The following is a 27,817-nucleotide window of genomic DNA, read 5'->3' on the forward strand; positions in this document are numbered from 1 at the left end:
CTATTGAAATTCTGTGACAGGCAAATGGAAGCAGTATAATTCAATACACAAATCCTGCACTGAAGCCAAGGAAGGTGATCATGGCTCTATCGATCTTGCTAGAACCAAACAGCATGTACTGTAAACATATACTGAAGCAGTTCAGGCATCCTATACTTTTGCTGCTGCACAATACAGCACAATTTCTCATTATTGCAGACTCTGTCTATTGTTTTTTACCCTTCATGAAGCTGGACTGATAGAAAAATGAGAAATCACAATTTCCCAGTGTGGCATTTTAAATTTCACCATATCTTCTGATCCCTTTCTCTGTTTCCAAATTGTTGATTTGTTCTTCAGATCTCTTATCCTTTACTATTGTTCCGAGCTAAGCGGTGTTGAAGTGCTGCTGAATTTTGGGTTTTTCATTAACATTCATGTTGATTAATCCCATCTTCCTGACTGCAAGTCATTTTCCCCCAACCCTCCCCTCCCTGTCTCCTTTCAACTGCCCCTCCTCCTACACCTAAGATATAAGTACTCTCCCAGTGTCTGGAAGAGTCTCAAGCTTGGGAAAGGACTGCACCCAGACAATCCTCTGCAAGACCAACAGAATGGAGAAGGCTAGTAAAATGCAAGAAGAAAAGGTAAAACTGACTCTGGTATTTTACTGCAGTGCCAGTGTCAGGCTGCTTAATGGGGAATGCATACCAAAGAGTTGGGGAGCTATTGATTGCTCATAGCAAGAAACTGTCCATGTTTGGGACCTGCTTAGAACTTTTTTAAAGGATCATTTCTGTTAACCAAATGTTTTACTAAAATGTGCCGCCTTTGGTCGATTTTTGCATAATTGATGATGCAACTGACTTCAGTAGGATTTAAGTTTAAGTAAAGACTGAGGAACTGAGCCCATCACGTTGAACATATGCTTTTTAAAACTTTATGTACTATATCTTAAACTTATTAAAGAGGCACTTGAATTACTGCTCCTTAGGATATTTCTTGTGCAGAGGAATCAGTTTAGAGAGTCTGTTTGTGGCCAGTCTCTGCTCACACTGGTGAGTAGAATGAAAATCCCAATTGCTTTATGCCCACAATGTGCAGTTCTGCTTGTAGGGCCCAGTCCTGCAATGTAGGGAGCATCCTCTCAAAGATACTGTTTGCCTTCAACTCCCAAAGGTGTTAATGGGCATCGAGGGCACTCAGCACCTTCCAAGAGGCACTCACTAGCTCATGGGATCTCCACCAAGAACTACCTCTTATAGCACTCAATCCTGCATGATGTGACATGTCCTCAGCACCCACTGATTTCAATAGTGTTGAGGGTGCTCAGCATAATAGTGTGTGTATCGGGGCAGGGGGAGGAAGAGAATTGCCACTGACCTCAGTGGCAGCAGGATCAGACCAGACTGAGGAATTTGATCTGCAGGGGAAGCAGCAAGACTTCCCCTCCTTGCAAACCCCCTGGATGTTCCCATCTCCCTGCCCACGTCCTGCCATAGCCAGCAAACGTCATCCTCAGGTATCGCTATTATTGCTGCTTTTACAATCTCCTGTTTCGACATGACGGTAGAGTCAGCAGAGTCCCCATTTCCCATGTTGAACCAGTTATTGGCAGGTGTAGCAGTAACTCTTTTCCCACCCTTAAGCTCCTATTCCTAGAGGATTTCATGCTGAAGAGGGGAAATAACTATCAGGCCAGTCATCTACACAAGCGACTTCTTGGGGCACCATGCTTTTGAGGCCTCTACATATACTGAGTGACTTACAGATCAGGCCACCTTTCCCTTCCAACAGAGGGACCAGGGGAGCAGCCAACTACTCATATTCCTCCGTGTGGTCGTGGGATAGGATTGAAAGGCAACGCACTGTCTGAGCTTGCTGTCCAGAAGATCAGGGTCCTCTAAGTCAGTGGTTCTCAAACTTTTTTCATTGGCGGACCCCTAAAAAATGGTGAATGGAGGTGCAGACCCCTTTAGAAATCTGTTGTTTGTAGGGATAGACGAATTCTGTTCAGCCAACGTCTTTCAGTTGAAGTCTTTTGCAGACCCCTTAGACATAGTGTGTGGACCACAGGTTGAGAACCACTGCTCTAAGTTGTAAGGCAGGCCCTGGAAGAGATCTGGGGAAAGGCACCAGGAATTAGGACAGCATATTTTAGACTTGAGCATGAGATGAATTGCATTTAATGATATATTTGACATCAATAAGAGTGGTGAGTGCTCACCGGATCTTGCCTTAATGAATTCTTTTCAAGAGACCTTCTCTGATATACAATGTGCCATTCAGTCATCATGGTAAAAGGCATAAAATCTTCAGGCTAAATCCTTAATTACATGTGGTGCAGGTGGGCCACCTTTCTAACCCCCTGATCCTGAGCCCCGCTGGTGGCTGCTTTGTTCTCTGGTGCAACTTAGAGCAATCTCAGGGCTGCTCCAAGCTACACCGGACTGAAAGGACCCTCCAAAAGCTGTTACAGCTGGCCACAGGCCTTCCTCTCAGCACACCCCCAATATGCCCCCCCTTATGTCCCTTCCACTGGCTTTCTGGCTGCATTATGAAACTGGGACCGGCAGGCAATCAGTCTGGCGTAAGTTGAAGAAGCCTCAGGATTTCTCTTCCCTATGCCCAACTACCTATGACCCCATGGGATCATTCTGGCACCTGGGAATCACCAGAAACTGGATACGCTCCCTTCCTTCTAGACATGCCCTTACACCAGGAACGCCAAGACTGGGGGCATGAAGGAGTTACTGCAACAGCTTTACACTCACTGAAAAAATCCTCCCCCAGCTAGTTATGCTGCTTTGCACTGCCAGGACAGTGCAGACAGAATGGGCCAAATTATGCTCCCACGTAAACTCATGCAAACCCCCTGACTTCAGTGACAGCAGAATCCGTCCCAACGTGTTCAAGGTTTATATGGCAGAAATGTGGAGAAAAGTGACACCATTTTCTGTTTCGCAATCCTCTCCTAGCACCTCACAGGAACCTTGGTTCTCTCTGTCTTCACCGCAGTGCTGGGCTTCTTCCAGTATGGATACAGCCTTGGTGTCATCAACGCTCCTCAAAGGGCAAGTACAGCATATAGGATTCCTTTCAAAACAGGCCGTGACTCGCAGCAGCACTTATAAGCCCTGCTTCATGGCTATACTATTATTTATATGGTGTTAGTGCCCCAGAGCCCCAGTCAGGTGCTCTACAAATGCACAGGAAAACAGTCCCTGCCCCCAAAGACTTCATCTATAATAACCAATAAATTAACAAAAGCATGTGCCATTAAGATGAACTTCTCATTGCTTTCATTACCATCATTTCCATAGAGACAGTAAAAAGGTTTTGAAGCTGTTGGTCAGATGATATAAGTGCGAGCAAAGCACACAATGTGAGTCTGAAATCGGGTAAATAACCTGCGGAAGAATAGGACTGTAGTAACAGAATAATCCCTGAGACAGCTGCAAGTGAATTTCTAAGTTCACACCCTGGATGTCCCCGCCACCCTCTAGCTGTGTCCTCCCAGCGGTCTGCCCCCTGCCCAGGCCTTATGAGATAACGACCCAGGTTTTCCCAGCATGCACTGAAACTATCACAGTCAGGTAGCCTGATAGGTGTGGACATGCAAACATGAATGACGCGTGGTTCTGTTGTAAAATAAAGCTTCAGTGTGAACACAGCCATGTTTTCCCCAAACTGGTATAAACACACATTTGTGTTCATAGGTTGCAATCCTGACCCCATTGATTTCAGCAGGGCCAGGATTTCACCCATAATGTTACAGAGCCAGGCTGTCACTGAGCTGGGCTTCTCCCAAGAAGCTTTCACAGCTCCAGGCTCAGGAAAGGTTTATTTCTTTAACAGAGGTTATCAAACAAACAGAAAACAGTCTTAATTCTGCCCTCAGCCCCATGGTCACCCCTTCCAGGGATCTCTGGCACTTCCGTTCTTGGCAGCTACCTAGCATCAGTTGACTCGACTCCCTTTCTGGCGCGGCAGCTGCAGGGCTGTTTCCCTGAGCCCCTAGCCCAGGGATGGGTAAACTACAGCCCACAGGCTGGATCCAGCTGTTTTAATCCAGCCCTCAAGCTCCTGCTGGGGAACAGGGTCTGGAGCTTGCCCCAGTCCGGTGCTCTAGCTGGGGAGCAGGGTCGGGGGCTGTTCCACGCAGCTCCCGGAAGCAGTGGCATGTCCCCCCTCTGGCTCCTATGCATAGGGGTAGCCGGGAGCTATGCTCTGCACACTGCCCCCACCCCAATCGCTGCCCCCGCAGCTCCCATTGCCTGGGAACCACGGCCAATGGGAGCTGCAGGGGTGGTGCCTGCGGACGGGACAGCGTGCAGCAGAGCCGCCTGGCCGCATCTCCACGTAGGAGCCAGAGTCCTCTCCCGCACCCTGAACTCCTCATTTCTGGCCCCACCCCGGAGCCCGCACCCCTAGCCAAAGCCCTCACCCCCTCCCACACCCCGACCCCAATTTCGTGCACATTCTTGGCCCACCACACAATTTCCATACCCAGATGCGGCCCTCAGACCAAAAAGTTTGCCCACTCCTGCCCTAGCCCCTGGCCCCTTGCTCCAGGGACCCAGCACAGGAGTTAGCTCTGCTCCAGGGTGGCTTTCCCTCCGCAGGATGCAGGCTTTTGTAGGCTCAGCTGTAGCCCAGCCCTCTTTAATTAGCTAGATTGCGCTCACCTACTCTGGTCCAGGGGCGCTGGGCTTAGTCTGCCCACAGAGACCAGCTACCTTGTGATACTGGGTTTTATGGGCTGCAAAGTAGAAAAACCCTGACTAGGAAATGAAGGCTGCTTAGCTAGTTAGAAGCAAAAGAACTGATGCATTCGTTTCTCACTGCAGGTAATAGAGGCCCATTACAGCCGTGTGCTGGGCATTGCCCCTATTGACAGAAGTGCCATCAATTTCACAGACACGAATGGAAATATGATCTTTCCCGACCTAGAAGAATTGGATGTAGGCAAGAGTACATTGACTCTGTACTGGTCCCTGTCTGTGTCCATTTTTGCCATTGGCGGCATGATTTCCTCTTTCGCTGTTGGATGGATTGGAGACAAGCTAGGCAGGTGAGAAACACTCTATCTCTGTAAACTGACAAATAGCCAAGAAACACTGACTAGGAAAGGGAATGGGAGCCAGCTGAGATGGCCCAGGAAATCCTCAGACTGCAGTCAGAAAGCCATCTTAACTGGCTATGAGCTGCCAGAACAGCAGAAAGGAGCCAGACCTAGGGTCAAGGATCTGGCCCAATATCTTATCTGATGATTAGGACTGTCCACAAACCGAAAGCCTAATCTAGAACTAAAATCAGAGTTTTGTCTCCAAATTGTATTACAGCACTCAGTGCAAAAATCCTTTCCTATTCATTTCCAGTGATTAAACCTTAAGCCACTAGATTTGAATTTTCACGTGGAGACACCTCTCCTGAAATTGTTTCTCTATTATTTTCTCCAGCTTGAAAAAAAATAATGAACCCTCCAAAACACGGCTACTGAAACTGTAAAATAGGAAAAATCTGCTTTATTAAATCCTAAATTATAACTCTGATTTTTTTATTGTTACCTGTAGCTTTTATCACTTCAGAAAATAAAGAGGTGAACAGTTTTAATTCTAGCCTTTTTCCCTCATAACAAAAGAGACTACAGTATATGTGAAAAGAACTTGTACAAGATGTATATTAGAAATCATTAGCCATTCAGTTATTCTGATTGTACCTCTGCCATACATTTTTCAATATGCACAGTCATTATTCTTTATCCTTTAGCTTTGATTAACTCACTGACAGTTGGTCTACGTTTGTATTATAATGCCTAAAAGATAGGCGTATTTCTTCATTTAAGTGCCAGGGAAACATACATGCAGCATCTTTGCAAAGTAGTTTTGACAGAAAGCAAATCATGTGAATAGCAGGGAAGTTAATCCAGAATTAAATCAAGTAAATGGCAAAACAATGGGCCAGTCCTTCCCTTGTGATGGTGGCTTGCTGCTTTGAGTTCAGATTGTGTGTAGTGCTTTGTGCCCTCAGGTCCCATAGACATCAGTAGGCCCTAAGCATGCAGTACTCCTAGTGAACAAGACATTGATTAAGAACTTAAGGCAAGATTCTGTTCTCAGTTACACCGATATAAATATGGAGTAACTCCAGTACCTTGAGTGCTCAGTAGCTCTCAGAATTGGGCCAGTTTTGGTCCATATGGTCATTTGAATTGTCTTTTTTATTATTATTATTTTATTATTATTCCTGGCAGTACAGATGCAACTATATTGGAAAATATAGTGACCTTACTTGAATTTATATCCAGAAATGCATAATAATAATTAATAAGGCCTATGTAAAGAGCATGGGACTACTCCTGGAACTCCAGAATATCTAAAGTGTAATTGAATTCAGTGCTGGATTTACTATCCCAATGTAGTTTTCTTCTTAATGAATTGCAGAGTGAAAGCCATGCTCGCTGTGAATGTTCTTTCTATCATTGGAAATCTCCTCATGGGGCTGGCAAAATTTGGCCCATCTCACATCCTTATTATAGCTGGGAGAGCAATCACAGGGCTGTACTGTGGTAAGTTAAGGCAAGTTCTAAAATTTTGCTTGTCTATGTGTATTCTCAGTGGGCTGCCATGATAAGCCCATTGTACTAAGCTAGTGCACACCAAAATGGCGGCAAAACATAAAGAAGAAACTTTGAGTGAGGGGACTTGTTTTTTAACCAGCACAAATGGAACCTCATGTTTATGCCAAGACCTTGGAAATGGAAGGTGACTCACATGAAGTAGAAGAGCGGGATCTCTTTTCATTTAAATTTTAAACACAACTCCACAGCGTACCAATGGGCAGGTTTTTCTTTCAACTAAATAAATCAGATCAGTTGCTAGTTTGGTAGAACATAAGAGCAGCCATACTGGGTCAGATCAAAGGTCCATCTAGCCCAGTATCCTGTCTTCTGACTGTGGCCAATACCAGGTGCCCTGGAGGGAGGCAATGAACAGAACAGGTGATCATCAAGTGATCCATCCCCTATTGCCCATTCCCAGCTTCTGGTAAACAGAGGCTAGGGACACCATCCCTGCCCATCCTGGCTAATAGCCATTGATGGATCTATCCTCCATGAATTTATCTAGTTCTTTTTTGAACTTTTTTGTTACCTTAAAACAAGAAAAAAATATAGAACAAGTGTGAAAGGTGTTTCTAACATTAAGAATCCGATGCTCCATAGGACTGAGGAGGATTCGGTTGACTAAATATTATAAGAATATTCAAATACAAGGAGCACAAATTTTGCACTCATGGAGTGTTTATTCTAACAAACGATATGTTTTCAAAGCTTCACAAAAACCCGTTTAAGTCAAGACCGGATTAAAGAGCTGGACCTTCCAGTCTCTACAGAAGAAACCTACCAAACTAGTAGCACTCAGAACTTCATCAAAAGCCCCTGGCTCTGTTGGCTTTCTAGGTGAGTTCTTAAAACAGCTTAAAGTGCTTCTTTGCCTGAAACTACAGCTGCCTTCTGAACCGTGACACTCCACAGGCAGATCCCCTAGGTTCCTTTTCTACAGCCACGATTCCTCTTTTGCAGGAAAAATAAATAAGGCAGAGACCCATGTGTTTTCAGTTAGTAGTGGTCTAGCTCCTTGATAATGTTAGCCTTCAGTCTAGGGAAAGAGACTCCAAATGCTTCCCATTATGCACAGGAGAAAAGTCCAAATTCACAATGATGGGAGCTCTGCCGACTTAAAAGTCATGGGTCAGATTGTCAGCTAGTGTAAATCGGCACAGCTCCATTTACTTCAAGTAAACTACTTTGATTTACACTAGCTGAAGATTTGGCCCCATTTTTCATTATCCAGAATATTAATATTAAATCAGAAATGTCAAACCACAGAAACAAATTGGCTTTGTCAAAAAGAGGTTCAGTGATCATCACTAACAAAGTTGGAAATTATGGCCATGATATCCATTTAGCTAAGAAGTTTCCAGTTTCCACAGCAACTACAAGGAGTAGAGCTCATCAGAACCTTGGGAGGTTTCTTTGTGAAAATTTTTGAAAGCTCAACAAAAGTTTTCATTTTGTTCTCAATTCCCCCTCCTTTTTTTTTTCAACAACAAACATTATAAATTACATTTTTCTAAATGAAAAATGTTTCCTTTAAAAAAAGGTGTGTTTTAAATGTTGGGTCCCCTACTCTCCATCTCACTATTTAACCTCTCGTTTTTGACAAAATCCCATTTTACAATAAAAAATCTTTTTATTGAAAAAATTGTGACCAGCCCTAGCAGGGATTGAGTTTACTCTATATCTACCAGAAGCTGTTTAGTCTACCTTCAGTGAGCTGTATCTTAATGAATGGGGTTTTATCTCATCCATATTCCTGGGTCAAGTTGATTATTATTAATTATTTGTTAAGCACTGATGTACTTGGTGCTGTTTAATGCAGCCCTGGCCTGTAGTGCTTATAATCTGGAAGATAAACATGGAAATACAAGATTTTAGATCAATAAAAAAGAATTACCTTCAAGAAAAACATTTTCTCCCTTAATCAGTTCCTTATCACTGGTTACTGATGTAAGTACAATACATTTGAATATTGTCCTATAAGTCAGACTAAGGGATCTTAGGAGGGATCTCTGACCTGAAATAACATAGCTCAAAAGTTGGTTACCCAGAAGAGAAAAATGGTGACTCTTGATCTATTGGAAACAGATTTACCCAAAACAAGAGCTTGATTCTGGTCCTGATTCAGGAAAGTTTCTTTATTCTGGATAGCACTTATGTATATATTTAAATGTAAGCACTTGCTGAAATGGCCTTCTGAATTGGGGCTTCCACGAACAGTTCCTGCCAAGTGCTGAGTGTTCTTCACTTCTGTTCTGACCAATGGGCATGGAGGGAAATCATAACCCTGCAGGAGGTGCTCAGGATCACACAGAATTGAGCCCAAATTCGTTCTGTGGTGAGCTATTTCTGCTGATTGCTGAGCAGTCATTTACAGTAACTCATATGTACGCTTTGTTCAGGGCTATCGTCAGGACTTGTTCCAATGTATGTTGGTGAGATATCACCTACAGCCCTTCGAGGAGCCCTGGGAACTTTGCACCAGCTTGCTATAGTCACGGGTATTCTCATCAGCCAGGTACGTAAGAGGGTACACAGAAGCACTGAGTGATATCATTTTAAACTAGCTGGGTTACACCAATGATATACTGACAGGGGCTCCTTCTTAAAATGCCACTAGCAAGCTGAAGTGAAATTTGGGGTGATTTATGGCACCTCCTTCCTGGATACTAAATCATTCCTAATAAAATGACTTACCCCCAAGAGATGAAAAACACTTCTGACAGCAAATTATCCCCCTTCCCTAGAAGGGCTTCATACACTGCCATTCACATTCAAGTTGAACACTGTGAATGTAATACCCAGTATTAATAAACTTAGTGGGCTAAAGCCTGGGCTATGGAAATTGGCATGGCTCCTGTCCCAGAAGATTCATAGAATTCAAGGTTAGGAGGGGTATTATGTTTATCTACTTTGACCTCCTTTATATCACAGGCCAAAGAATTTCACTCTGTGCATTTTTAGGAAACTGCTTGAATAGATTCACTGTTTGCAACATCAGTGTTGTATCCCTCCTTGGTCATGATTGTGAGAAGAGCTCGGCAAACGGTGAAAAGAAAATGTCTGCCAATATTTATTTGGTTTAGAAACCTAATCTCAATTTGACAATGTTTACAACCCTTTGGTGTTCACTTTTCAATAGCATTTGAGCCCAAACACACACAAAAAGCAAATTTTAAGCTTGAATATTTTCTGAAGGCACATTTCAAATTGCACATTGCAACCTCAGAATTCACAGTGTGTTGTGTTAGTGACTGTGACTTTGATAACTAGCTATCACACAGTGTAAATTTTGAAGGTTGAATGAACTGTGGCCCTTTGTGAGCTTTTCAGGACATAGGTGCAGGCACGTTAAAATTGGACGAAAGCTTATGCCCAAATAAATTTGTTAATCTCTAAGGTGCCACAAGGACTCCTCATTGGTTTTGTTTATTCATTGTGAGTCTGATGAGAGAGCAAAGAAAGGTGAAAGCAGAACTTCATAGGAAAGAATTCACTCAAAGTGCAGAACTGTACTTTTGGAAGTTCATAAACTGTCACCACTGAAAGCAATAAGAGTCCCATGTATTTCTGTAGGCAGATTTTGGTCCAATTGACTGTTCTGTAACATATTTTTTTCATGTTATATATTTTCCTAAGAACATCCCATTTACAAAATACAAGAATCCAGGAGAACAAGGTCTGAGGAGAAAAAAATTTCATCTATTTTTCTTGAGTTATTTACAGTAGGGCTTAATTTTGGCCACATGCACTGATTCAGCAGGCATTCCATTCATGGTGTAGCTGCAGAATTATGCAGTTTCATCAATGATTCTGTCCCTAGGCTGTCAGATACCTCTATAATCATACTGTCCCATCTACTTTACCAACAAAAAACAGTGTTACAGTACAAGCACTCCTAACTGTGCCAGATACCCATGTGTAGTTAAACTAAGGGTATATCTACACTACGAAATTAGGTCGAATTTATAGAAGTCGGTTTTTTAGAAATCGGTTTTATATATTCGAGTGTGTGTATCCCCACAGAAAATGCTCTAAGTGCATTAACTCGGCGGAGTGCTTCCACAGTACTGAGGCAAGCGTCGACTTCCGTAGTGTTGCACTGTGGGTAGCTATCCCACAGTTCCCACAGTCTCCGCTGACCATTGGAATTCTGGGTTGAGATCCCAATGCCTGATGGGGCTAAAACATTGTCGTGGGTGGTTCTGGGTACATATCGTCAGGCCCCCGTTCCCTCCCTCCGTGAAAGCAAGGGCAGACAATCGTTTCGCGCCTTTTTTCCTGAGTTACCTGTGCAGACGCCATACCACGGCAAGCATGGAGCCCGCTCAGCTCACTGTCACCGTATGTCTCCTGGGTGCTGGCAGACGCGGTTCTGCATCGCTACACAGCAGCCGCAACCCATTGCCTTGTGGCAGCAGACGGTGCAATAGGACTGGTAGCCGTCATCGTCATGTCCGAGGTGCTCCTGGTCACCTGTGTGAGGTCGATCAGGAGCGCCTGGGCAGACATGGGTGCAGGGACTAAATTTGGAGTGATTTGATCAAGTCATTCTCTTTAGTCCTGCAGTCAGTCCTACTGAACCATCTTATGGTGAGCAGGCAGGTGATACGGATTGCTAGCAGTCCTATTGCATCATCTTCTGCCGGGCAGGCAAGAGATGAGGATGGCTAGCAGTCCTATTGTACCATCTTCTGCCGAGCAGCCATGAGATGTGGATGGCATGCAGTCCTTCTGCACCGTCTGCTGCCAGCCAAAGATGTAAAAGATAGATGGAGTGTATCAAAACAAGCAATTGACCAGATTTGTTTTGTACTCATTTGCAAACGCCCCGCCCCCCCGTCTAGGGGACTCATTCCGCTAGGTCACACTGCAGTCACTCACAGAGAAGGTGCAGCAAGGTAAATCTAGCCATGTGTCAATCAGAGGCCAGACTAACCTCCTTGTTCCAATAAGAACAATAACTTAGGTGCACCATTTCTTATTGGAACCCTCCGTGAAGTCCTGCCTGAAATACTCCTTGATGTAAAGCCACCCCCTTTGTTGATTTTAGCTCCCTGTAAGCCAACCCTGTAAGCCGTGTCGTCAGTCGCCCCCCCTGCGTCAGAGCAATGGCAAACAATCGTGCATCTGAGTTGAGAGTGCTGTCCAGAGCAGTCACAATGGAGCACTCTGGGATAGCTCTCGGAGGCCAATACCGTCGAATTGTGTCCACAGTACCCCAAATTCGACCCGGCAAGGCCGATTTAAGCGCTAATCCACTTGTCAGGGGTGGAGTAAGGAAATCGATTTTAAGAGCCCTTTAAGTCGAAATAAAGGGCTTCATCGTGTGGACAGGTGCAGGTTTACATCGATTTAACACTGCTAAATTCAACCTAAAGTCCTAGTGTAGACCAGGGCATAGAAGACCAAATTGTACTGTCAGCTATGCTGGTGTAAATATAGAGTAACTTCACTTAGGTCTATGGACTTATTCCAAATTTACAGTGACCAAGAGCACCACAATTTGGTCCATCATCTACACAGGGCCTTGACATGACTTGTCCAAGGCTTCATGCCGTTTGTTAGTTTGTCCATTACAAATATGTTCCATAATTTATGGAACCAAGCTGTTGGGATAGGGAGCTCCTATTTGCGTCCAACTTCCTTCCCAGCTGATATTTGAAAGTGCAATATTAGTCTAGAATTTCTGGTTTTACAACCTAATTTTGTCTGATACATTTAATACAGCTCCATAATTTCAGGTCCTTGGACTAGACTTTCTGCTTGGCAGTGATGACATGTGGCCTCTACTTCTTGGTCTATCTGGTGCTGCTGCTCTTCTTCAGTTTTTCCTGCTTTTATTGTGTCCAGAAAGCCCTCGATATCTTTACATTAAACTAGGAAAGGTGGAGGAGGCTAAAAAATGTAAGACATCTACTCTGTTTTGTTTTTAAATCATACATAAAATAAAACACTGTGGTTGCTTGGAGCAGTGCCTGGGTAACTCATTTGCATAGCTGTGGGTCTTTGTTCCATTCCATGTATGAGCCTTGTTGGACTGAGAGCCATAGACACCATATGTGTGTCTATGCACTGAAAAATGCACACCCCATCATATGTTATTATTTATCTACTAAGCCAGGGTTAGTCAAAATTTGCATAGAGCAGAACACATCTTAATGGAGTTCAGAGCTGTGTGGGAACTAAAATTTCAGGTTTTGGGAAAATCCCACCATTTTGAAATTAGTTTACATGCTGAATTGGCATGAAAACAAAGAATTTCAAAAAATTCCCACAGAATGAAATGTTCAAAAAAAAGTCCTTTCAGGTCAACTGATGAAACATTTTGACTTTGACTTGTTTAAACTTTTTGTTCCGGGCTTGACCCAAAGCACATGGGAGTCAATGGGAGTCTTTCCAATGACTTCCATGGACTTTAGAATAGACCATCTGTCCATATTTCAGTATTTCAAGGAAAATCTATGGCTATAACTTATAATATGAATAAATTTCTAAACAGAAAGTTGTTTTGAAACAAAGAATCAAAATGTTATTGAATCGCTTCATTTCATTGTAATTTTTATAATGAAATTTTGTTGTAATTGACCTGTTCTGGCTACGAACATTTTCAGTTTGATGAATTAGCATTTTCCATCAGACAAACATGCCATCATCAACCACGTTTAGTGGAACTGCATCTCATGGACACCTCTCCTCCTTTTCCAGTGCCACCTGCAATTGCACTATGTGCATGACAACCATAGCAATCGCTTTTATGCAGTGTGGCTGGCTCCTCCTCTCTATTTCCAGCTTTTTCTACAAGAAACAAGAGCCGTCCACATTAGGAAACAACTGGAAACAGAGAGGAGGAGCAAGACTTGTACAGCCTTTGAGTACTTCAGAGGTGCTTCGTAGACCAACAGTTGTCCACAGACCATAGTTTGGGAACAGCTCACGTACACGGTATTGTTAATTCTCGTTTTGATCTGTCCTTATCCTGGTATTGATTGGAATGGTTTGGTTGTTAATGCGCTCTCAGTCCTTTGATATTTACTTTGAGATAAAAGCATGTTCTTTTTCCCTTGAGGCTTGAAAAGGCTCAGAGGAGACTGTGACTCCACGAAAGAGATCACCGAAATGGAAAAGGAAAAACAAGAAGCTGCCAGTGAAAAGAAAGTCTCCATCAGGAAGCTTTTCAGCTCTTCCAGTTACAGGCAGCCAGTCATTGTGGCACTGATGGTTCAAATATGTCAGCAGTTTTCAGGAATCAATGCAGTGAGTTTGCCTTCTAAAAGAATTGATACTGATCAGTATTGTAAGGAAAATCTAAGGCCACAGTGGTCCTTCAGTATTTGCAGACTGAAATCAAACGGGTGTATATATGAGCCTGTTCTGCTGAAAATCAGATTGCATAATGTATGTTAGGTACTAATATGGCCCCACTCACCATGGTATCTGAGCACCTCACAGTCTTTAATGTACTTATCCCTTATCCTCACAACACACCCTGGGCAGTGCTGCTATCCCCATTTTACAGATGGGAACGGTGGCACGGAAAGACTAAGGGTATGTCTACACTGCAGCTGGGAGCAAGCCTCCCAGCCTAGGTAGACACTCATGCTCAGTGCCGGGTTTACAATGGCTCCAGTGGCTCCATGGAGCTGGGCCTATGCTCAGAAGGGGCTCTGGCCTGCTCCGCTTGCACTGCGCCCCGAAACCCTGCTGGCTCCCCCCGGTCACCACTTGCTCCTCTCGGCCTGCCCGCCAGCTAGCCGAGGGCTCCTCTCCGCTCTTTGGCCCCACTCCCTGCTCCTCTCTGCCCCCTGGCTGAACCCCAGTGCACCTCCGGCTCCGGGCAGTCTCAGCTTCCCACCACCTGAGGGGCCCCCCGCCTGTCTCCCCGGAGCTGAGCCGCCTGGGACTAGTGCAGAAGCCTGGCCAGTCTCAGCCAGGTGGAGGGGGAGACAGTGTAGAGGGCTTGGCTGGGCCCCTCCAAGCAAGTGCGTCTTGAAGGACCCCAGCTGGGGCAGGCCTTGGCCTGGCTGATCGCGCCACTCCCGAGGGGCCAGAGCAATTCCTGGCCCTGGGACCGGCCCTGGCTGCGCTGCCAGCTCAACCCGGCAGACACAGTCGCCTCCCAGCAGGGCCAGTGAGTGTGGCCGGTAGGCAGGGCTTGGGGGAGGGAGTCTGTGGGGAGCCTGGGGGGGTGCTGGGCTATGAAGGGGCAGGGAAGATCTGTGTGTGTTGGGGCACTAAGGAGTGGGGGTTCTGTGAGGGGGGGTGGGCAGTTGTAGTGGGGCTGTGGGCAGGGGTGGTGTTGTGCAGGGCATGTGCATTTGTGGGTGGGTCTGGGGGGGCGCTGGGTATAGTGAGTCCGGGTGGGATCTGGCCATAGGGAGTCGGGAGGGCTGTGTGGCGTGGCATGGGCCCACCCCCAAGGGGAATGGGCACACTGGCAGCACAGGGCTGGGCCGGCCACTGTGCGTCTGGCAACTGCCAGTTTGTAAATAGTGCCCTCACATTGGGTGGAGCGGGGCTTCCCCTGCCATGCCATGCCCCATTGCCTCTGGCTGGCCCCTCGCTCCGGGGACTAACCTCCCCGCACCATGCTCCATTGCCTGCATGAGGGCCCACAAATATGTTTAGCACCAGGCCCACAAAAGGTTAATCCGGCCCTGCTCCTGCTATTTCTGCTCAAGCTACTGTACAAAAAAAAGCAGTGTGGACATTGTGGCTCGGATCGCAAATATCAGACCCCCCAGGTCTGAGCTCAGGTGGCTAGCCCAAGTCTCCACCAGAGCTGCAATGTCCACACTGCTATTTGTAGCGTGCTAGCTCTCACTGACTCATTTCCCGGCCATTGCTGGGGCTTCAGGCACTGGAGCAGGTCTGTCCCTCCTATTCTCTGCCTGTGACAGTCTAGTCTCATATGTGACCTCCGGTCTCATTTCAGTTGTTGGGTTTGGTGTACAGATGCTGGGTGGTGCTGGTGGCCTGTGCTATATAGGAAGTCAGAGTAGATGATCTAGTGGTCCCTTCTGGCCATAATCTCTACCGGGGCTGGGAGGCTCCCAGCTGCCATGTACACAAACTCTAAGTAACTTGCCCAGGGTCAGACAGGAAATCTGTGGCAGAGAAGAAAGTGAACTTGAGTCTCCCAAAGACCAGACTAGTCCTCTAATTACTGCACCATTCTTCCTCTCTTCCTACAATATACTGTAAGGGGAAATTCTGCACTGGCAGAGGAGATGGAGTAGGTGACCTACCCATTTTTCCTCCTATCTCTACATCAGTGAGAAAGGATTCACCTTCTCTTTGGAGAGAAAGGAAAACATTTAAATTATTCTAATGAAGGAAAGCGTATTAAAAATTAATTTAAAAAATCAGCCATATTAAGAGGTTTGTCTAGCATGCAAAAGAAGCTTGCCATTCTGGCAAATTGGCTTTCAAGAGAAAACCCAGAATTATATGGCAGAAAAACAGGTTTGGGTTTTTGTTTTTTTAAATGTATATATTCAGTGGTTTAAGATGGGAAATTCAGTAGGATTTCTAACTCCCTTAGGCTTCTTTGAAATTTCTAACCTTAATTATTATAACAAACTGTTTAAAAAATAGTTGGAAAAACAAATCGTAATTACTTCAAATCTCAGACAAGAAAATGCAAATCTTCCCTCAAAGACAGAAATTTCCACCTGCAGTGGGGTATAACCTTTCATCCTAATTTGTTTCGATAGATCTTTTACTACTCTACAGACATTTTTGTAAGAGCAGGAGTTGATCAACCAGTTTATGCAACCATTGGTGTTGGTGTCGTGAACACTGTCTTCACAGTTATCGCCGTAAGTAAATATCTCTGTATTAGATAGCTTGATAGCCCACTAAAAAGAAAACTCATTATAATTTGATTATAAGAAAAAGATTTAACCATGTTGGAGGGAGTTGTGGAGCCAAGAAAGTCACAAAGAACTGATCCTGCAAACCTTACGCACAGGAAAAATCCTTACTTGCATGAGAAATGATTGCAAGGCCAAGTCCCAAAGTACAAACTGCACTATCAAATGTACTGAGAATGAAAACTCTGCCTGATTCTGTACAAATCATGAACCTCTACTGGTTTGTGTTTTCTGCAAAAGTAAAACTTGTGTCAGTTGTTAAACTGAGTCCTGGAGGCTGAAGTTCTCTTGCTTATAGTCTTAAGAACATAAGAATGGCCATACTGGGTCAGACCAAAGGTCCATCCAGTCCAGTATCCTGTCTACCAACAGTGGCCAATGCCAGGTGCCCCAGAGGGAGTGAACCTAACAGGTAATGATCTAGTGATCTCTCTCCTGCCATCCATCTCTACCCTCTGACAAACAGAGGCTAGGGCACCATTCCTTACCCATCCTGGCTAATAGCCATTAATGGACTTAACCTCCATGAATTTATCCAATTCTCTTTTAAATCCTGTTATAGTCCTAGCCTTCACAACCTCCTCAGGAAGGAGTTCCACAGGTTGACTATGTGATGAGTGAAGAAGAACTTCCTTTTATTTGTTTTAAACCTGCTGCCCATTGATTTCATTTGGTGGCCCCAAGTTCTTATATTATGGGAACAAGTAAATAACTTTTCCTTATTTACTTTCTCCACACCACTCATGATTTTACATACCTCTATCATTTCCCCCCTAAGTCTCCTCTTTTCCAAGCTGAAAAGTCCTAGCCTCTTTAATCTGTCCTCATATGGGACCCGTTCCAAACCCCTAATCATTGTAGTTGCCCTTTTCTGAACCTTTTCTAATGCCAGTATATCTTCTTTGAGATGAGGGGACTATATCTGTACACAGTATTCAAGATGTGGGCATACCATGGATTTATATAAGGGCAATACGATATTCTCTGTCTTATTCTCTATCCCTTTTTTAATGATTCCTAACATCCCGTTTGCTTTTTTGACTGCTGCTGCACACTGCGTGGACGTCTTCAGAGAACTATCCACGATGACGCCAAGATCTTTCTCCTGATTAGTTGTAGCTAAATTAGCCCCCTCATATTGTATGTATAGTTGGGATTATTTTTTCCAATGTGCATTACTTTACATTTATCCACATTAAATTTCATTTTCCATTTTGTTGCCCAATCACTTAGTTTTGTGAGATCTTTTTGAAGTTCTTCACAGTCTGCTTTGGTCTTAACTATCTGGAGCAGTTTAGTATCATCTGCAAACTTTGCCACCTCACTGTTTACCCCTTTCTCCAGATCATTTATGAATAAGTTGAATAGGATTAGTCCTCGGACTGACCCTTGGGGAACACCACTAGTTACCCCTCTCCATTCTGAAAATTTACCATTTATTCCTACCCTTTGTTCCCTGTCTTTTAACCAGTTCTCAATCCATGAAAGGATCTTCCCTCTTATCCCATGACAACTTAATTTACGTAAGAGCCTTTGGTGAGGGACCTTGTAAAATGCTTTCTGGAAATCTAAGTACAGTATGTCCACTGGATCCCCCTTGTCCACATGTTTGTTGACTCCCCTCAAAGAACTCAAGTTGCAGTGGGGGAGGTTTAGGTTGGATATTAGGAAAAACTTTTTCACTAAGAGGGTGGTGAAACACTGGAATGCGTTACCTAGGGAGGTGGTAGAATCTCCTTCCTTGGAAGTTTTTAAGGTCAGGCTTGACAAAGCCTTGGCTGGGATGATTTGATTGGGGATTGGTCCTGCTTTGAGCAGGGGGTTGGACTAGATGACCTCCTGAGGTCCCTTCCAACCCTGATATTCTATGATTCTATTCTATGATTCTAATAGATTAGTAAGACACGATCTCCCTTTACAGAAACCATGTTGCCTTTTGCGCAACAATTTATGTTCTTCTATGTATCTGACAATTTTATTCTTTACTATTGTCTCAACTAATTTGCCCAGTTCTGACATTAGACTTACCGGACTGTAATTGCCAGGATCACCTCTAGAGCCCTAGTCTTGTCTATAGAACAGCTACAGTGTGGGGAACACTGGTAAATGCTTTTCATTATTGCCCTGCCAGTGTGCCTCAACCTCTGTCTTATCTCTGATATTATCTATTGTATTTATGTAGCACCCATCCTGGTAATATCTAGATGATGTTCTGTACGACCAAGAGGATAGTTCAAACTTCATGGCCCATTTGATCAATAGTCTTTCTGCCTAGAATGCCAACAAAATTCCAGTTAGTAACCAATTGAGGTTCTTTTCATGGGGATACTTAAACAACAGGTACTGGATACAGAAAACCAAATCATTTTCCTTAGGCCTCCAGATAGCCTTCTGATGATGAGATGACTTTCACCCACTAACAACCAGGAGTGGATCTGAACCATCAATCCACAGCTGTAGAACTGTGTAGCCTACCATCACCAAGCCTGTAAGCCACCCCAGTCTCTCTGGACAAAATTGCTTTCATGAAAAAACACCAGCATTCCCTATTAGAAGGTGGTTGGTGTAGTTTATTGTGAAATGAGGGGTTTAGAATGAGTTCCTGTGACAGCCCTTTGTATATTCTACTGCCATTGCATATCAGTTACAGTCATGTTTAGCTTGCTGCCTGATGACATTTACTCTTCAATTCTTTGACCATGAGTATTTAAATATTACCTAATATTTGTCAATCAATTACATACCTACTGTCTGTTTTCCCAAATCATTTGCACTGTGTTGGACCTTGACAAAGGGAGCAGAAATAGCAATCAGAATTTGCAATCTGTAACCCAGCGAGATGAACTGCTTGAGCTAAAAGCCCCATTTAATCTCTAGGAAAATAGATGATCATGTCTTATCGACAGTCTCAGGGTGACCACTGCTTAGGGACCTGTAGGAGGCAAGGAGTGTTCCTGGCCACAGGGAAGAGAGGCCAGCCTGGAACTCATAGGTGGAGCAAGTCCTGAGATGTTCTGCAGGAATAAGTAGGTAGACTGAGGCCTGATACACAGTAGGAATTTACATTACTATAGCTATGTCTCTCAGAGTGTGAAGTCCACTACACTTATTAGGGAAGGTCTTCACTACCCGCTGGATCGGCAGGTAGTGATTGATCTATCAGGGATCGATTTATCATATCTCATCTAGATGTAATAAATCGATCCCTGAACGCGTTCCCCATTGACTCCGGAACTCCAGCTCGCGAGAAGCGGAAGCGGAGTCGACGGGGGAGCAGCAGCGGTCAACTCGCCACCATCCTCACGGCCAGGTAAGTCGACCTAAGATACTCCAACTTCAGCTACGCTATTCATGTAGCTGAAGTTGCGTATCTTAGGTCGATCTCCCGCCCTCCCAGCGTAGACCAGGGCTTAGCAATACTGACCTAACCCCTGGTGTAGACTGTGACATGTTGACAGAAGGTCGAGGACTTGGATCACCAATGCCGACTGGAGAATCACTACTGTCAGCACAGGTAGTGTCTACACTGAAGCATGATGCAGCTGTGCCGCTGTAGTCTTTTAAGTGTAGACATACCCTGATACAGCTGCACTTGCGCAAACCCTAGAGTAGACCTGGTACATTAGTGTAAGCCATGACTTGTCTGGTGCATATTACCCCGGTTTGAAATTCGCACTGGTGCCGTGTATCCAGGTGGATTAAAAACCCCAACGTAGACAAGGTCAGACTAGTAAAATATCCCCAAAAGAGGTGCAACCTTTCTCCACTTATCTCAATGGGTTGCTAAATGTAAAGGATCACTGGGGCACCTTCACCAGAGAAAAATCCTAATTGAAACCAAGAAAAGCTGCATTCATGCCAGCCACAATTTAAACTGATGAACTACATCTACACTAGGGGTTTGCACCGGGGACTAGAATCTACTCCAATATGGACAAAGCCTCTGTCTCTAAATACAAAAATTCCATGATGAATCACTTTACTTTGGGAAGACAATCGACAGAATAAGAAAGGTCTTGATTTTTTTTCTTCAAATTGGAAGGTTAGAATCTATAGAAAATAACCTGTGTGAGAAAGCAGTGGAGACACCTTTAGTCTTTGGAATATGTGAGTTCTGCACATCCATGGATTTGCATTGTCCTTTGCTATGTTGCTCTGTGCAGTAGCTGGTTAACAATCTCCACCAGCAGATATCATCATAGTGTAAATTAAGGATCTTCATTCAATACCTAAGTGCAAAGCTCTGACACATGAGTTAAAAGAGCAAAACCATTAGCTGATAGCAGTAGTAGGCTGTTATAATCTGTGAGGACCAATTCCTGGAAGGGGACTTGATGTAGGTTTTATATATGTGTTACTAATTGAAGACTGCAGGTTTGATAAAGCCTAATATACTTCATGAATTTCTACAGGTCTTCCTTGTGGAGAAAACAGGAAGACGGTCCCTGTTTATTGCTGGTTTGATAGGTATGCTAGCAAGTGCCGTAGCCATGACAGTTGGACTTGTGCTCCTGGTGAGTTGTTTTTTTTTCCTGGTTTCACTCCATGGTTTGGTTTCTTGTCCGTTTGCATACAAACATATTGCCAATGACTCTATTTAACACTAAGTATGTTGCAAGTTTATTTCAGATAAGGAGATCAGAAAATAATCCTCCCTCATGCAAAATTTCATAAGCATCATCCAAATCACATGATGAACTCCCAGCTCACACACACATGTTACACCTTGCCTTGTGAGATGATCTCACACAACATAAGTTAACTCTGATGCCTGCTTTGCTAACCCCATACAGCTTTGAGAATGTTGGAACTTCTACCATAATGGACCAGTCCTTCAGAGAGTGCATTTAAGAACTTTCCATGTAGTACAATCATCGGCTAATTTCAAGACATTTCATAACATTGACAGTTATGCACACTATGGCAGGTATAATAAAATCTCATGCTTCAGAGCATAAGCTGATCACTATAGGTGTTAGGAAGGAATTGTTCACTATGCCAGGCAATGCTCAGTTAGCCTGTGTTTTCACTTTCCTCTAAAACATCCGGCACTAGCCTCTGCTGGACCCAGGATATCAGACTTGCAGGGTCAATGGTCTGCTCCAATATGACAATTCCTATATTCTTATTATAAGCCCCAGCCACAACCACAGACCTGTATACCTTCATGCTTTGTAGAAGCACCTTTTCTAGAAGTGAATCTAAGCATTGTGGTTCTGTCCTGTCTCTCGTCCCTGTACTTGCAGTTTTGAGTCTTGGGGTGGGAACCTTTGTTTGGAATTAGGAACAGGCTATAACATCAGAATACATTTACAGGGGGATTCAGAGGGGAATGTACATTTCGGTGGTGGATCTTCTGAACCATTTGAGATTCTCTCCTCACTAATAAGAATAGAATTTGGTACCCACTAGAGGGCAGAATTTGTCCCAATAAATTAATCAAATATATGTCTTTGTGACTTTGTGCTTTGGAGTCTGGAATCAAATTCTACCCTCAGTTAAACTAGAGTAAATCCACTGAGCCAAATACATAGGTGATGCATAAGGCTATGAATCTTACCTGTCAATGTGTAAATGTAAGGGGGTGAAATACTAGCCCAATTGAAATCGGTGGCAAAATTCCCACTAATACCAATACGGTCAGGATTTCATGCTCTGAGCCTAACAGAATCTGAGTGTAAGAGATCTAAAATATTGGTGTAAATTACATGTAAATAAGATGTGATGTAAAGTAGCAGGTGACTTTCTTTAATAAACACCATCTTACACTCTCCTGGTAGTTGCTTCCTCTGCTACTCTCCTCTCTCTGGCCACTCAATGGGTGCATCTACACTGCACACTTCCTTCAGTGGCATGCAGTCTATATACCCCTAGCACAGATATAGATAGTGGTGTAGCTAGCGAGGCGCAGCTTAGGCAAGTAGAATAAAGACATGCCTGGAGGGTGTGGGCATGTATGCAAGCACATACCATACCCGTTCTCTTGTTGCCCAAGCTGTGCCTCTGCCTTTACCCAGCTATTCTGAGCAGCGTAGTGTCCCACTGCCTTTCCCCATCGAGGAGAAATGAGCCAGCCAGAGCCTTTCCCCCTTGCTGGAATCTCTCTCTGCTTCCACCCCTCCGCCAGAGCCTTTCACTGACACATGTAGCTACACCCTGCAGTATGGATGCGCCTTGCTTTTCATTGTGGTGTGTAGCTACACATGCACTACACGCTGCTGCCAGGGGACTATGTGCCAGGGGACTATGCTGCCATAGTGCAAATATAATCAGTATATGTTTCACCTGCTTAGGGTACGTGTACGCTGCACAGCTCTGATTGCAGCACATGTAGATGTACCAGAGCTAGCTTTAATCTAGATAGCTTGGGTACCAATAATAGTGAAGCTGTAGCAGCATGGGGCTTCAGTGTGGGCTAAACAAGCCCCCCTGGGATCCTGGATAAGTATTCAGGTGGCTGGCGCACGCTGAACGCTGCCGTGGCTTCTCTGCTCTGGTACTAGATGGATTAAATCTAGCTTGGGGATGTCTACATGTGCTGCAATTACATATCCCCAATTTATAGTCTAGACATACCCTTAGATTCCCTGTGACTCAGATTCATTATGGTCCAAAGCCTCATTTGGTGAAAACTGGCATCACTCCATTGGCTTCACTGGAGCTATGCTGTTTTACACCAACTAAGGATCTGGCTCAGTGGATCACATCCAGAGGTGATGCATAGGGATATAACTTGCATTTGGGTCAGTGGATGGGGATCTAAGCAGTCTACAGGCACTTCTTCTCACTGATATGAACCCAGAGTAATTCAGCTCATGTTAATGCAGCTACTTTGGATTTACCGCAGTGTAACTGAGATCAGTAAATGGCCTGCTGCCTTTAATCCATTACAAGTTTAATTCGGCATATCTGTTGCTTTTACCCAGCTTGTCTGAACTGAAAGAAACTTCTGCAGCAGCTCAACAATTCAAGAAATTAACAGTGATGAAAGATGACTGTATTGGAAACCTATACTCATGTTGTGAATTCACTTTTACTTGCTTCTGTTTATAGAGCACTTTTGCTTGGATGAGCTACGTGAGCATGGTCACAGTTTTTCTCTTCGTAATTTTCTTCGAAGTCGGGCCTGGACCAATCCCCTGGTTTATTGTTGCTGAACTGTTCAGTCAAGGGCCCCGCCCTGCCGCCATAGCCATAGCTGGATTCTGCAACTGGACCTGCAACTTCATCATTGGAATGTGTTTCCAGTACATTGCAGTAAGAAAACTTCCTAAAATCTTGCACATGACAGACACCCTCAAAACATTGGTTGAGATTTCCAAAGCAGTGTAGGGGGATGGACACACACATCTTCCATTAAAATTAACGGAAGATGGGTGTCTAAATCTCTCTAGATTGCTTTGAAAATCTTAACATTTGCAATACAAATGATAAGGAAACCATGGGGTTGTTATTAATTCATCACTGTGGTTTCATTTTTCCCATTACAGGATCTGTGTGGCCCTTATGTGTTCATGACCTTCGCCGTTCTGCTCTTCGGCTTCGTTTTATTCACACACTTTAAAGTACCAGAAACAAAAGGAAAGTCTTTTGAAGAGATTTCAGCTGAGTTCCGCCGCAAGGGGCGCTCAGCAATAAAAGGACCCAAAGCTGCAACTGAACTGGAGGGTTTGCGAGGCAGCCAGGAAGCATAAAAACCGGCAAACTGTGTACAAGAAGGAGAGTAAAGAAATATATTTTTTAATGCATCTGAAAAAACCTTAGACAAAAGCATGGTTTTGTAAAAACACCGCTGATCAAAAACCAGTAGGTCAAATCAGTATCATGCTTCTGACTGATATACCTGGTAGTGTATGTATCTACTGCCCCTGAGACTAACCTGACGTTATGGTCTAAGGGCTCAGTGTATCTTGGTGTTGCCCTAAAAAGACATAGGAAAGAATGGAAGGAATAGATACAGAAAGGCTTCCATGGTGCACTGAATTGATTCAGTACAGTAACAATCTTCATTCGCTGGAGACAGGTATACACCAACCAAGAGCATAATGCAGAAGGGGCAAAAGAAAGAAAAGAGATGCTGCAATTTATTCTTATGGATGGTTTCATCCTTTCTTCCCATGCCTGTTTCTTCCTTTGCTGAATGATAGGAAGCCTGGGAAAACCAAATGCTACTGTAGTTGTCATATTAGTATAAAGACATAACTAGCTGAAGGTGCTAAATATAAAAGAGTGAGTGAATTTGCCACCTCATCCTACAGTGGTGTAGCCTGGCCTATATTTCTTTCCTCTCTAACTTTTACTCCTTTGATGTTAAGGCTTCAAGACTAATTCTGGACTCATTAAAGACAATAGGAGTTTGATCACTGACTTCAATGGGACCCAGATTTGGCCCCGTAGCATATATTCAGGTAATGAGATTAACACAATCAGCTAAATTCATTCCTGGTGTAATTCCGTTATCTTGGCTGCCGTTATACTGGAAAGGAATTTGAGCAATGACTGTCATGTGATACACTGATCACAGGTTAAGTGGTAGCTGAAACTATGCATACAAGATCACGTGAAAACCAGCAGTGCCAACTGAGATACCACAGAATACGAGGTCAGACCTTCAAACACTTGTTCACAAGTGAAATGGTACAGATGTGACAGGAGGCAAGTATCAGAGCTTGCCAGTCAAGAGTTTTATGCAATACGTTAAATAGTAAAATAGATATTGTGAATGTAAAAGAAATTAGGCTTGTGCCTTCAGTGTTATTATCTTTGCCTGTTACATAAAAGTGACCATGAACAATGCTGTCGATGTTTGTTGGCTTTTGTTGCTATTTTCCCTAGGTCAGTCTTGACTCTGGGAGCTAGACCCCTTGAACGTAAGAGCTAGCTTCTCAGGACGAGCTTTTTTGATGCTCAGATCTCCCTGTGTTGCAATCATTGCACTGGCCCTGAGCAAACTGATTTTAAAATGTGCTGTGTAGCAGTTAGAGTACAGGCCTGGGAGTCAGGAATCCTGGGGCCTGATAATCTTGAAGTAAATGGGAGTTGTGTGTGCCCTAGTTTATATTCCTGGCTCTGCCACTGATTCACTGTGTGACTTTGGGTAGATAAAGCTTCAGTTTGCCCATCTGTAAAATGAGTACAATACGTGGATGTTGTGCAGCTTGACTTATTAGTATTCGGAAAGCACTTCAAGAGCCTCATTGGGAAGGCAAAGCATTATTAGATTGAAAGCCTTCATGGGGCTGATACTAAGGCTATGTTTTCACTGTAGAGTTAGCCTGGATGATTGGCACCTGAGTTAGCCTCGTCTGGGTGTGAGCATCCCCACAGCAAAGCTCTACCTGCATCACTGTGTCCTCACCAGTTCTGCACTGACCTATGTGTGTCCCATGGTTCTTTGTGCTGAGATGTTCTAGGATTCTTTCCCAATCAATTGCAGGAGAACCTGTCTATTCTTTGGGGGAATTGTGGGACAGCACTGGAGAACTATCAGCACTCCAGTGAGTGATTTAGCCTACATCCTCACTGCAAAGATGGCAGGTTCCTTCCAGACCCAGGTACAGCAGAGCGCAGGCTCTAACCCACCCCACCCACCTCCCAGCTAGCCTGGGCTTAACACGCCTCCAAACTCAGGAAAAGGTTTTTGTGTGTAGACGGCAGAGGGTTGGTCTAAAACTCACAAAAGCATTTGAGCTAACTCCGCAGTGAGGACATACCCTGTCTTTTAACAGGGTGCTGCAAATGTTTCGAGGCAAAACAAAACCAGATTTTAGCAGGAAGATGCTCTTTGAGACATTCATGTAGATTGTATAACATGAGATACCAAATGTTCATAAGTTTTTATATCACTTGCAGCTGAACTCTGTTCTGCATTATGTATATAATTCACACTGTTTCATAAAGAGGGATGTCGGTGGTGTTAAGTCAGTATAAAACATCACTGTCAAGCTGAGCTAGGTTTAAAGTAGTGTCTTAGAGGGGAGAGGTCATTTATTACCAGTAAATCCACCCAGTCTTGGGCTATTTCTACACGGTCCCGTAATTCAGACTATGGAGGTGTGAACTGCAAGTACACACGAAAGTGCTGTGCTGAAACTGCCCCGTATGGGCACTGCTGGCATAGACCATTTGAAGAAAACTACACCCACATGAACTTAGGTACCTTTTAGTTCACACCTGCAGTATCCACGAGGTAAGGGGTGGTTTTCAGTGCAGCTCTTTGGTATGTGCTGCAATTCATGCCCCTGTAGTCCAAACTACAGGGCCGTGTAGCCAAGCCCTTGGTTTTCCTGCAGTAAGAGTTGTATGTCTGTACAAGAATGATAGTGAAAGCGTTGATTAAATTAATATATTTATTAAATTAGACTAATTGAAAAAGCATGGACTGATAAATGTATACCTGAATTTTAAGTAACGCCTAGCCAAAGAGTCAGAAGCCGTTTTGTAAAATGGTTCCCTAAATAGAACTGTCCATTAAAAGTACTTTGTAGTTTTAAGCAGTCTTTCTCTCTTCATTTTACCCCACATTATTGTGAAGCTTTGTACTGAAGTTTGGAGTGTTGTCTCTGCCACACTATCTGAAGTGGTTCATGACTGTGAGTGCCAACCTCAGGGCAGAGTATAAAAAAGCAGGACTGAGACTCCCAAACTGGTGGTATGTTCTATAACTAGATTTCACCAACCCAGTAACAAATGTAAACTCCTGAAGTATTATAGCAGTCTTACCACAGAGTTCCAGACAATCCCTTGGGCACGCCAGTGTATCTTGCCACCCCGGAAAGCTGGACTTAGAGATAGTTGGACACCATAAATCAAAGATCACAAAAGATTCAGGTTGCTTTCAGTCCCATGAGACCAGCCACTTACCCCAGGTCAATTTGTACCTCAGATCTCACACCAAAGACGTCGCTTGTAGCCAATCCTATGGTAAACTAAGGATTTATTAACTAAGAAAAGAAATGAAAGAGTTATTACAACGTTAAAGCAAGCAAACGTAAATACACAAATGAGTTACAGTCTATGGTTTTAACAGGTGACAGAGCTGTAGTAATCTGTCAGCTCTGAATGTCTTTTAGGGCTACCCCAGGTTGACGCTGGGGATCTCTACTTCTGTTTCATAGCTCCGGCCCTGTCAGAGTCCAGACAGCAAAAGAGATGAAAAATTTTCTTGTTGGGTATCTTTATTTCCTTCTTCCAGCATTCACGCTGATGGGATGAGCCCTTTTGCACATTGCCTCTTCATGGATGTGCAGGGGCAATTAGCAAAATCTTTGTACTGTGATGTCCCACAATGGCCCATTTAGTTTTGATAGTCCTTCCTGATGGGCAAGAGGTAATACATTTT

General features: G+C 44.0%; 1 protein-coding gene across 3 annotated transcripts; it reads left to right on the forward strand.

Moving 5' to 3' along the window:
• The first annotated feature begins 481 nt into the window (after positions 1-481).
• SLC2A2 (solute carrier family 2 member 2) lies at positions 482-26,477 on the forward strand. 3 transcript variants are annotated; one of them, XM_007055482.3, is made up of 11 exons: positions 482-626; positions 2,958-3,053; positions 4,830-5,053; positions 6,426-6,550; positions 9,004-9,119; positions 12,346-12,508; positions 13,671-13,858; positions 16,318-16,422; positions 20,889-20,990; positions 23,530-23,733; positions 23,967-26,477. In XM_007055482.3, exons 1-11 carry the CDS (start codon positions 594-596, stop codon positions 24,168-24,170), a joined length of 1,560 nt encoding a protein of 519 aa, XP_007055544.2. In that variant the 5' UTR covers positions 482-593; the 3' UTR covers positions 24,171-26,477. The 3 variants fall into 3 exon arrangements, with proteins under 3 accessions (XP_007055544.2, XP_043378800.1, XP_043378801.1); XM_043522865.1 differs by lacking the exons at positions 482-626; positions 2,958-3,053 and having other exon boundaries at positions 4,925-5,053; positions 6,404-6,550; XM_043522866.1 differs by lacking the exons at positions 482-626; positions 2,958-3,053; positions 6,426-6,550 and having other exon boundaries at positions 5,035-5,053.
• The last annotated feature ends 1,340 nt before the right edge of the window (positions 26,478-27,817 follow it).

This window comes from Chelonia mydas, chromosome 9 (genome assembly GCF_015237465.2).
Source record: "Chelonia mydas isolate rCheMyd1 chromosome 9, rCheMyd1.pri.v2, whole genome shotgun sequence".
Taxonomy (NCBI): Eukaryota; Metazoa; Chordata; order Testudines; family Cheloniidae; genus Chelonia; species Chelonia mydas.

Bases quoted from the DNA above. Each gene is read 5' to 3' on its own strand.
- SLC2A2 (XM_007055482.3), top strand. From the start codon at position 594: ATGGAGAAGGCTAGTAAAATGCAAGAAGAAAAG. The intron at 627-2,957 runs GTAAAACTGACT...ATCCTCTCCTAG, and splicing joins GTAAAATGCAAGAAGAAAAG to CACCTCACAGGAACCTTGGT. The intron at 20,991-23,529 runs GTGAGTTGTTTT...TTCTGTTTATAG, and splicing joins CAGTTGGACTTGTGCTCCTG to AGCACTTTTGCTTGGATGAG.